Source organism: Squalius cephalus (assembly GCF_949319135.1).
Source record: "Squalius cephalus genome assembly, chromosome: 4".
NCBI classification, from domain to species: Eukaryota; Metazoa; Chordata; class Actinopteri; order Cypriniformes; family Leuciscidae; genus Squalius; species Squalius cephalus.
Genome location: NC_137125.1, coordinates 14,725,029 through 14,737,153, shown reverse-complemented (window position 1 = coordinate 14,737,153; position 12,125 = coordinate 14,725,029). Strand labels below are relative to the sequence as shown.

At 38.4% G+C, this 12,125-nt stretch overlaps 1 protein-coding gene across 1 annotated transcript in view; it reads left to right on the top strand.

Moving 5' to 3' along the window:
• Positions 1-12,125, top strand: part of LOC307157633 (membrane-spanning 4-domains subfamily A member 4A-like) — a gene marked incomplete at its 3' end in the record, with an annotated part of 283,411 nt that overhangs the window by 20,901 nt on the left and 250,385 nt on the right. Inside the window, exons 3-7 of the mRNA XM_079869560.1 lie at positions 6,197-6,407; positions 6,761-6,871; positions 6,970-7,038; positions 11,320-11,472; positions 11,815-11,928. Coding sequence (XP_079725686.1) covers positions 6,222-6,407; positions 6,761-6,871; positions 6,970-7,038; positions 11,320-11,472; positions 11,815-11,928 — 633 coding nt within the window. The 5' untranslated portion in view covers positions 6,197-6,221. The remainder of the gene's footprint in view (positions 1-6,196; positions 6,408-6,760; positions 6,872-6,969; positions 7,039-11,319; positions 11,473-11,814; positions 11,929-12,125) is intronic.

The window sequence follows — 12,125 nt, the reverse complement described above, 5'->3', positions numbered from 1 at the left end:
TCCGGTTCGCATGGCTACGCGGAAGCGGTAAAAATTCTGTATTATAAATTTTAAGGCCAGACTAGTAGTTTGTTGAGGGTTGGTTTGTAGGGAAGGACTACACGCCTGCACACATATATTCAAACGCGCATCCCTATTGACTGAACTTGTAATGTGCATGTGCACGCCATCAGTGTTCTCACGGGTTCGCGTTTTTTAAGTTTACGCAGAAAGAACTTAAAAGTTTTCTGTTAAAATGGTGTCGTGTTAGCGGCCCCTAAGTTAATAACTAATGATCGTTGCGACAGAAGTGAATCAGTCAAAACTAACTTTAGCTGGACAATAACTTTATTCTAGAGCTGCTATAAAGCCAAAACTATCTCTGTTACTGTAATTTCCTATTAATTTCCTATTAAAGCCACTTTGGAACAATCTACTTTGTTAAAAGCACTATATAAATGAAGATGACTTGACTTGACTGTCCCCCGCGCCGAGAGCATGACCCGCTGCCTCTGACAGGCCGACTTCAAGCTCCGCACGAGCTGCCTCGATAGACAGAAGGAAACCATCCAGGTTCACTTTCAGGTCGAAGGCGGGGGACTGCAGAAAGTGATCCTCGATCGCCTCCACGTCGTTGAACAAACTGGTTAGGCCAGCGTCGCGCAGATAGATGGACAGCGCCGAGCTGGTCAGGACTACACTCTCATCGCTGCTGTCAGTGGAGACAATAGCTTTCCCTCCAAAAGAGGCGGAGAAACACTGGGACGCCTGCTTCAGCTTGCAGCCCTCGCACCTGTGCATCTTTGACTTCTCCACGAACTCCCTCTGCTTAACCCTCTGGGGTCTAAGATGTTTTTGGGGTCCTTGAGATGTTCTGACATGCCCTGACATTTGTGCTTTTTTCAGTTGCTTATAAACATATTAATGGCAAAGGTGTAAATTCACTCTATTTAGCACAAACAGGACTACCATAATATGTGAGCACCATGCATGTACATGTTTGTATTTGAGAGAATAATGTTTATGCATGGTTATTGAAAAAACTAAAAACTAAAGTTTCTGAAATAAGGCCACAAAACACAAAAAAGTCGTTGCCAAGAGTTTTTTCTTCAAAATGATGTGAAAATTATCCTGCCTAATCATTCACATAACACAATACATTGATTTAAATTTTACAAAACACTTTCTGTCTGGAAAGGCAATATGCGGAGTGGGCGATCATGCATATTTAGTGGTTCGCACCTGGAGACAATGGGGCCCGCATACTTAATGAGGCATTCATTCAGGTGTGTCACAAGAAAGAATGCAAGAGCAACAGTTGGAAGCATCTACATTTTTTTTTTTTTTCACAAATTGTGCTTGCAAATTGGCCTATAATATGAAAAGGAAAACATGTCTAGTAATTGTGCAGTTAATTCTCATACTGTATTTTCAGTTTCGGAATATTTATCCTCTCCCCAAATTTGTCACTAATAAAACACAATAAAAAATGATTTTAAAGAAAAGGCTTATATTTACCTTTTATTAGTTTGTTTACATCTACCTTGTATTTTTTTTTTTATTATTATAAAGGTTACAATTACAACAACAATTCAAGTGTAATCTTTCTTTGTAAAAACTAAAGTATACATTTATCATACATATTTCAAAGTTAAGGATTCATTACTTGAATATAGCCTAGGCTACATTGGAATAAACACTATAACATATTATTTGATTACTTTATTTTTGACAAAACATACTATATTTAACATATGAGCAAAAATTGGCAAACAAAAGCTTATTTGAGGTGGCAGATATTTTACAGTAAAAATGTATAATCTATCTAAAACTAATCAATGAAATGTTGTATTTCATATGTCTGTAACATAGCAACTTTCGTTTTTATTATAAGAAATATAAATGTTAATTTGCAGTTTAACACGTTGCTTATACAAATACATTTTATTTCAACATATTTCACTCGATTTTTACTCAGTAGCCTATAGCAATACAGTTTGCTAAAAGCGAAACATTCACAGACAGAAACGATTCAAATTTAAACCGTCTTTTGCCAGTTGTGGTAAACAGCGCGCATCTCTGCCGTTCATTCATTCATTCATGCACAGAAACGCGACGCACTTGAGAATGAAAAAAAAAACTTACTACATTATTCCATAGCCTCGGATCTGTTGCTCCTCGTACTTCTGAGGTAAATTTTCCATTATAGTATTATTCCTCCCAGCGCTGCGAGACTGTGTAAACAAGTACAATGATCTGATGTGTTTTCTCGAGCTGATATGGGGGTGTTCACAGAGGATTGCCTCAGCCATTTGCGTTTGAATAGCGCGCGCTCTCTGTGGGCGGGTCACATTACATTTGAATTAGCTGTAATGAGCTCGACTGGAATCGCTCTCTTTTAATACAGATTTCACAAGATGAGAATAAATTATTAATTTAATAATTTATATAAATTGCTTTATTTAAAAGAAGAGAATTCAAGCTTCATGCCTGTGTGTCTGTATGCCTGTTTGACTGAGTATTCGCTGAGTTATTGTTCATTTTCGGACGTGTTTCAGAATGGACTTCACTGGCAGAGAGAAGGCAGAACTCGCTTCGTGTTTATTTTTCTTTATTTGGCAAAAAGCACAACACTTTGTTTTTATTGTGAGTATACACAAAAATAATACACATTTAACAGAATCGATTGATGTATGAAACTCCTATGAAAAATCAAAGTCAACAGAGTATTTATGAGTTTCTTTTACACTGATAAAAAAAAAGCGAGCTGGTATCGCCGGCGATACCGCCGACCTCAGGGGGTTAAACTGGCAGCTGGAACACTTGCGTTGAATAGCCACCTCAATGCCCTTAATTGTGGCGCTGAAAAGTGCCGTTGATTGCTCTTCCTCGCAGCCTTCTCCCTCCACCACCTCTCTCTTGTGTTGACAGGTTCTTGAAATTGTACGATTTGCCGCCCTCGGCCGAGTTGACGAAGCTGTCGCACAGCGTAACCTTTATTTCGCCCTTCCCGTCACAGATCCGCACATCTTTAAGCTCACAGTCCGAGCCGTTGACGTCACCACTTTGCTCACAGATCCATAAAGTTGAACCTTTCCGGGGAGCTCTCCCACCTAAACACACCAAAAACACAACATTAGTTTTCTATCCATTGCGGCCACAAACAGGAGCGGTCAGGAAATGTTAGCTCTACGATTCACATCTTCTGCTTCGGACCGAGGGCTTTCACCTCCTCTATAGTCGTGGTTCTGCAGCTCGGCGGCGTGCATCGCAAAAACGGCAGACTGGTCACCTCCACGCTCGTCCCACGAGAGCACAAGACGTCGAAGCCGTCTGGATCAGAGAAGCCTATAGGAACAAGCAAAAGAGTTTAATTAAAACCGAGCCCACTGGTGATCCAGCACTGAACCACAACACGTGCCATCAGTGAGGCTGATCTGTAAAAAGAACTAGGCTGCTTACTTATGCTGCGCCTGACTTTGTGCAGACTCACTGAGTTGCCCTCTCATTTCTGCTTGACTGAAGGTGGCTTGATTCTCCATAGAGAACACGACCACTCTGTGGTACTCCTGTCTGGCGCTCTGAATCACGGCGGTGAAGAACGGAGAAATTAAGCTAGCGCAAGGTCTGCCAGGAAGACTCAATCGTTCATGTCACTAATTACCTCTTCATCTATCCAATCATATCATTTACTGTAGCATAAAAGGGTAGCACTTACACATGTCTGAGTTCACAGATGCTGTCGCCCCAGTACCACCATCGTCCCCGCCTCCACTAAGACGGGACCTTTCCTCTAACCCCCCTACTCCACCAAGTCAGGTCCTCCCTCCATCATCCCCAAAACCACCAGACAGGCTATCCCCTCCATCCTGAAGACTTCAGAATGTTATTTTCCTCCATCCACCCCACCACCACCAGATGGGCCCTTTCCTTACTTCGCCGGGGGTGGGCTGCGCCCCGCCTCCGTCTTCAGACGGGACTTGCAGATTCCTTACCCTCTGAATGCAAGTTACGAACGGGGCCTACGCCAAAGAACCTGATTGCTTGCTGAGCTTCTAAATAAATGTTTATTGTTACAAATCAATTCTCCCGAGTCTTTCTGGTAGAACTGTTCCTACTCTGCCGTCTGGCTGACACGTTACAGATAAATCCTTCCACCGCGTCTTCACCCTCTTTTCGGACCTTTGCAGGACTAGCCATCCCTCTGCTTCTTGATTGTGATCACAGATACCGTGTTCTCCTAAAGTCCCAAATTTGCTGTCTCGGACAAATCACATAATTGGTTGCTCGAGCCCCTGCCCTTTTTCAAAACTAATCAAAAGTGCCCTTCTCAAACAAATATCAATGATGATAATATTGTGGTCAATAAAACAAAATGCATTTGATTATAATTAATTGATGATTATAAATTGACCGCAGCAAAAGTTAAGCATTTTAAAATCATAATGCACTAGTGTAAATGTAGGTATTCCACCGTCGAGCCATATAGTTATTTCAGTGATGGCTCGACAGCAGGAAGGAATAAACCATAAAAAATTGTAACGTTTTTTTTTTCTAATAATAAAAGGTAGTTTTTCGATTCAATTAAAAATTATTTTAAAATATTATATAATTCATTGAAGCCTGTTTGTCATGTATAATACACCAAACAATCGTTATCTGGCACAACAAGTTCACATTTCATTGGACAATGTGAAGTGGAGCGGTAATTATCCAGTCATTCATAAATCGTTTGAAAATTAGATGGACAGACAAATTAACATTTATGAAGCGATCTGAATCTGCGTCGTTTAAACAATGGATGCTAATTGACTACAGAGCACTGCACAAAACCAGCACCAAAGTCACATTAATAGTAAGTAGTATTAAAGTCACTTTTTATTTAGTCTATGTATTGATACACTGTTTACCATTTGATCAAATTATCATAGTTGGTTAAATGAAGCCCAGGCGCCACCTATAGGCCTATTATGTGAAGTGTATGCGGACAACAACAAGCAAAATGGTCACGTAAGAACTTAATTAAGGATACGTAAGGATAATTATGCAGCAATAGTATAATAGTACAGTAGCCTACTACTGGTCAAAAATGTGGACACATTACTATTTTTTTTTGTCTCTTGTGCACATCAAGCCTGCATTTATATGGTCAAAAATACAGGAAAATATTATTACAATTTAAATTGTAATGGTTTTCTATTTTAATATTCTTTAAAAATATCAGTTATTTCTGTGATGCAAAGCTGGATTTTCAACAGCCATAACTCCAGTCTGTTCATCCAGTGGCATTTTCATGCCTGTTTCCAAACCAGCATGCAGATTACTTGCTGTAAACTACAACATAAGCACATTTACCACTCCTAACCATCTGATCTCCGCCTGCTCCCTCTTTCATTCTGGGAAACAATATCAGGAGTTACTCTTATGACTTATCTTACTTACATCGGCTTATCTCAGAAGAGTGACCTCGGGCCTAGACCGTGAAGCCGGTTTAGAGAGATAGCCAGGTTTCAGTTTAGTTAGCACCAATCCTTGAATTTAGTCACCATGAAAGTAGTTTGGCTCAGATTTCAGCAGTGTTCATCGCCACAGTAACTTATACTCCACACAGTTAACCTGATCTAGGGCAGGTTTTGTTCCAGGTAAGAGATCTCAAAACGCAATTGGACCAATCAGCTGTGAGCAAAGTGACAAATGTCTGATGTAATAAAGTCACTCCCCCTGTTTCTACTCCAAATTAAAGTACATAGCAAATTATAATTATTATTCCCTTAATCCATTACACATGTACAATTTTAGTTGATCAATTATTTTTAAGAACAGTATATTCTGGAGAAGAGAGAAGTGAATCACAGTTTCTCAGCATGTGATTGGCTGTTCGCTACTGATGTCACACCCAAACTCTTAAACTCAGGATCAAAGCCTGAGTTGACAGAGAAAGTTGATGATCAGTATCATGGTACCAACAAGCCTGGTTGGGTTGGTTTGGTTTTGTGAACTCAAAACTAATCCTGTAACCCTGAGTTTGTTCAACTACCATCATGGTACTGTTTCAAGGTCTAATTCTAGTTGATAATAATTTAACCAAAGTTAATAACTACTAAACTACTAGAGTTTCAATAACATGAAGATTTAATAAATAAACTAGAATGTTTGTTTACATATAAAATCTATTTTATAATCATATCTAGTCTTGATTTACTATGATTTTGTACAGGTTAATTTCAGATTCAGAAAGAAGAATGTCTCACACTGCCATACCCATGACCTCCTCAACGGTTGTCATCCAGTTTCAACCACCGACACAAACACCAGCAGCTGGAACTGGGACAAATGTTCCTGTGCCTGTTTATGGACAACAGCTAGCAGGAGTTTCACCTCTTCATGGACTTCAGCCTTTTCTGAAAGGCCAACCAAAAGCCCTTGGGGTGAGAAATTGTTCATAAACCCAAATAATTTTTATGTGTTTATGTCAGTGTGAGTATTATGATTTGGTGGTATTAGTTGTTGTGGACAGCACTCAGCAACAACAGTTGAAAATAAAGCGCAGTTTATTAATCACACAACCCTTTTTTTTTTTTTTTTTTTTTTAAAGTGACAATGCAAAAAATGTATAGTGTATCAGTCACAGAGTAGAATGATTTACGGATGAGAAAAATCTGTCCATTACTTGCAATGAGAGTACCTAACTACAGCTGTTATAAATGTATATTGTTTATGTAATATTGTTCCCCAAAGTGTGATACTGTTTTACTTTAAAATACTTTCTTATCCTTCACAGATTGTCCAGATTATGATTGGTCTGTGGACTTTCCTGTTGGGAATCGTGTCTACAATTTTTGCAGATTCTGTGTTTGTCTTTATTGGTATTCCTTACTGGGGATCTCTCATCGTAAGAAACACAATCATACAAAAAAGTGTATTGTCTTGTATAACACAAGTTGCGTATTCCAATAGAAGACTTGCCTTTGTCTTTCTCTCTGCTCTCAGTACATCATCGCAGGCTCACTCTGCATTGCTGCAGAAAACAAACCGAATTCACCCTCCAGTTTGTGTTTGGTATGTACACAACACTTGTTGTTTTTCAGGGTTTAACCAGAGGCACTGGAACCCTGTTGTGTTTGTAATGATTTTCTGTAGTGATTTCTTCTTCCTTATTTTTCTGCCCATACACTTTTTTTTTTTTTTAAAGTGTATGGGCATCAGTGACTGTAATTCGTAGAGACCCCAAACTTGTCTTGAGTAATGGCAAGAAACAATTTTTTTTTTTTTTTTTTCATGAATCCTCAAATGTATATCTCTGAATTTATTTCCATCTATAAACATTTCTGGCATTTTAATTTTCAAAAAAAAAAAAAAAAAAAAAAAAAAAATTTATTTCAAACTTCTAGGCCGTTGGTCCAATCTGCACTAAATTTTGCACATTGCAGCTAGGGATGTTGCTGGCAAAAAGTTATCAAACTAATTTTGATTAATCGAAGCATTGTGCCAATATAAGTGAATCAAACTGTCTCATTGAGCAACGCTCATTTTCCACAAATTTAAAAAAAATTCCGGAACACAACGCACAAACTTAACTTATTAGACAAAGACTAAAAGACACATCAAGAATTCACACCAAATTGTGTCAAAGTTGGACCTATAGCCGCTACAACAGAAATTTTAACACTGTAACTGGAGGATCGGTAAAGTTAAAAATGAATATGAATCTTCTTTGTTGGATGTCAAAACAAAACTTATAATATGACTCGGCTAATTAACCCTCTGGGGACCAAGCTGTTTTTGGGGTCCTTGAGATGTTCTGACATGCCTTGACATTTGTGCTTTTTTCAGTTATTTATAAACATGTTAATGGCTAAGGTGTAAATTCACTCTATATAGCACAAACAGGCCTACCATAATATGCGAGCAACGTGTATGTAGATGTTTGTATTTTTAAGAGAATAATGTTTATGCGTGGTTATTGGAAAAAAATAAAATTAAAGTTGCTGAATTAAAACCACAAAACACATTAAATATGTGTCCACAAGACTTTTGACTAATGGATGTTGTCCCTTTGAGTTCTAGCTTCAAAATGATGTGAAAATAGTCTTGCTTTATCGTTCACAAAAAAAAATACATTGATTTAAATGGTGTAAAACAGGTTTTGCTTGGAAAGCCAATATGCGAGGGGGGCGTGAAGGAGGAGTAGTTTACACCTGAGAATACAATGTCCCACCCACTCTGCATAATGAGCCATTCATTCAGGTGTGACACTGACTGAGCCACAATGCAAGGACAAAAGATGTATTTAGAAGAAGACTTATATTGACCATTTAAGATTTCGCTTACATCTCTCTTGTAAATATGTTTTGCTATTTTATTAAAAATGTTACAATTACAACAATAATTACAATTTCAACAATATTTCAAGTGTACTCTTTCTTTGTAAAAAAAAAGAAAAAGATTATAGGCCTACATTTTATCATATGTATTCATTAGTTTGAATATAGCCAACATTGGAACATCTAACATCTTAGTCTGACTTTATTTTTGACAAAAATAGTATTTTTTTTTGCAGTTTAATACGTTACTTATACAAATACATTTTATTTCAACATATTCCAGTCGATTTCACTCATCACAGTTGGCTATAGCAAAGCAGTTTATTCTTTCACACACAGATTCACGAATCTTTCACGATTCATATTTAGGCTAAACAGTCTTTACAAATATGTCCCCTTCATTCATCTCACAGAAAGGCGAGTCATATTATAGAAATGCGATTCATCTTTTTGCGGTTTGCATAGGCCTACACTAACGTTATTCCATAACGTTATTCCACACGTGAGAAAAGAAAACAGCCTACCTCACTCCTCATATCAGGAGATATTGCTCCTCATATCAGCACTGTTCTGAGGAATCTTTTCTCCATAAGGTAGGCTATAATGTCTCACTCGCGAGGAGTCGCGACGCGCTTTGTTTACAGTTGATGTGGGCGTTTCACAGATCTGAAATAGTTCTCAGAATTTGCGTTTGAATAGCACGCGCTCTCCGGGTAGTGGTCACATTACTGTGAATTTGCTCGTAATGAGCTCGACAGGAGTCGCTCTCTTTTTATACAGATTACAGAAGCTGAGAATATTTGTTTTTTATATAAATTACTTCATTTAAAAGATGCGATCTCAAGCTTTATGCCCGTGGGTCTGTTTGCCTGTTTGACTGAATTTTCGCGGAGTTATAGATCATTTTCGAACGCGTTTCAAATGGGAGTTTACTGACAGAGGGAAGGCAGAAATCGCATCATGTTAATTTTTCTTTATTTGTCAAAAAGCAAAACACTTTATTTTTATTGTGAGTATACAGAAAAAAAATAGAAACTGAACAGGATCGATTGATGTATTACACGAAAATGAAAGATCAAAATTAACAGAGCATTTAGTGTTTATTTTCATTGCTAAAAAAAAAAAACGAGCAAAACGCGCGGGCGCGTTTGTGGTCCCCAGAGGGTTCAGGTCAAAACATGTATGCTAGTAGCCAATCACATTTCAGTGACTACTAACCTCACATTTGAATGGCCCACCTTAAGAGAATGTACATATTTGTCACAGGTCGGGGTGGAGCGCTAGCGGGCCGCCCACCCCTCGCTGGCGTACCGCCCCTGAGGAGCCGACAGAGGACACGAAAGAGACGGACCCAGAATTAAAAATAAATATGTTCTTTATTAAATAAGAAAACATCTAAAGTCTCTTCAGCATCCTCTTGTTCGGGGCACAGGTTCTTCTCACAGCCGTAGCAGGCTCTTCAAGCTTCCGCGTTCTCTTCTTTAGCGTTCTCTTCTTCGGGGCTCGGACAGAGAGCTATGGACATAAATGAACATAACTCAGCAGTTTCAGACAGAGAGAGGAATGAACATAATTCACAGCTTCCGCGTTCTCTTCTTCGGGGCTCGGACAGAGAGAGAGGGCTCGGGCAGAGGAGAGGTTAATAGTATTTCACCAGCGCAGCTGTACACTCACAGGGCTCAGGCAGAGAAGAGGTTAATAGTAAGTAAGTAAGAGGTTAATAGTAAGCTGTCAGAGCAAGTTGCTTTCAGTTAAAACTGTCACAAAACACACATGGGAAAAGGGAGATCCAATTGCAGTATTTTAATAGGGTATTCCGTACTCACAATCCAGTCCAGGCCAGGGTCAAAATCCAATGAGTCAATCCAAAAACAAGAAAACAAACAAGAACAGGCAAAAACAGACTACCAGAAGTGGTGTGACAATATACAAGGACTCCATGACAATGACTAAACAGACAGGGTATATATACACACAGATACTAACAAGGTGACGGGAAACAGCTGAGTGCAATGATCAATGAGTGACAGAACAGGATGATGGGAAATGTAGTTATGAGTGAAAGACACCGTGGGGGAAGAGGACCTCTAGTGGTTACCCAGGGAACACAAACCAGACACTGTGACAAAAACAGCCCAAACATGATTTTTTTTTTGTCTTGTCTGTGAAACCAGGGATATGTTAAATACTTTCTTATACAGAAAATGTTGAACTGCAAATGATAACTTGAATCACTTGAAATTGACCTATGACATGCAATTCATCTAAATTTCAAAGTTTCACACGAGTCCAAATACACGCTTCAACAGACAGTGTAATGTCTTTGCCAGCTGCGCAATATATGGATACGTACCGCATGATTTTTACCACTAACAGAGGGTTTTCGTCAGCAGGAAACCTTTTTCCGCCATTTTCAAATTAACAGCGCAGCCGCTCCGCGCTGTACTGGATAAGCTAACATAAACAAACCACGTCAGTTATGAATATTTGATGAATAATCTAAATTCGAATTTTAATTTGAAAGCCCTTCCAAATAATCTGAGATTCTGCAGCAGATGTCTTTGAATGTTTTCCTCTCGTTTCAACGTGTCTGCATACTGTTGTTGGGTGTGGTAGAATACCTTTCCATCTATGTTAACAAACCAATGCTGAGTTCACACTGCACGATTTTCAAAGTAGTCGGGTCACTGTTCTTTTCACACTGCATGATTATCTGGGGTAACATTCAGTTGCTGCTGAACGATGGATCAGCGACAGAGGTTTCACACTAAATGACTTTACAAAAGAAAGAATCACTGACAACTTCTGTCTGGTCTGCAAACTACGTTTCACAACCAAACACATGAGAGAAGTGATAAGGAAATAATGCAAGATCATGCGTGCGTGAGACTGAAATTGTTATTCAAAATTATCCAACGAAAACGAGAAAAAAGAAACAAAAATCGTTCAGTGTGAACTTGGCATTAAGTTCTTGTTAATTTATTAATCCATTATATGTATTTTTTTCTACCTACAGGTGAAAGGTTCACTTGGAATGAACATTTTCAGTGCTATAACTGCAGGCTTTTCCTTTCTCATACTTGCAGTAGATTTGGGTATAGGGCCGATGATGTACAGTCACTGCTCGCACTGGGTTGATGATTGTATTCCTGTTGATGTAAAGTATAAGGTATGTCGCCAACTTTTATCTTGACATTTATTTAGTAATAACAAAAAGATCACTGTGTGGTCAGAACTTGTCAAAAGTCAAACTATAATCTGTCCAGTCTTTTTCCCAACATTTCAGAAGTAGATTATAGATCTTTTGCTATTACTGATCATTTACAATGCAAGAAGGCATTATACATTCATTATAAACTCAGTCCAGCTTGACCTATAAATATGTTGTATTACTTTATGAACCTCAAGGATGATAGATTCTGAACTTCTGAACAGCCTGTGTACTGATGTGAGTGCTAATCATCAATTATTTTGTCATTATTATTTGTGCTAATGTTGAATTATCTTTCAGACTCTCTTCTTGGGAATCAGTGTTGTATTGTTGATATTCACCGGCCTTCAGTTTATCATCTCCATGTCTCTGTCAGCGTTTGCCTGTAAAGTCGCCTGCTGCTGTTCTCCACAGGTGAGTGATGTGTCAAGCCAAGGGTTTTTAAATGTGTTTGTCAGCTGAACTCCTCAGATATGCATATAGAATGAAAATAGTTACTTTTAAGGGTGTTCACACTCAGGTTCACGCTTTAAAAGAACCAACAAACACTAAAAATATTTATTTCTGAAATTTCTCTTTTAAATGTTCAAATCCACAAACTTTTAATATGT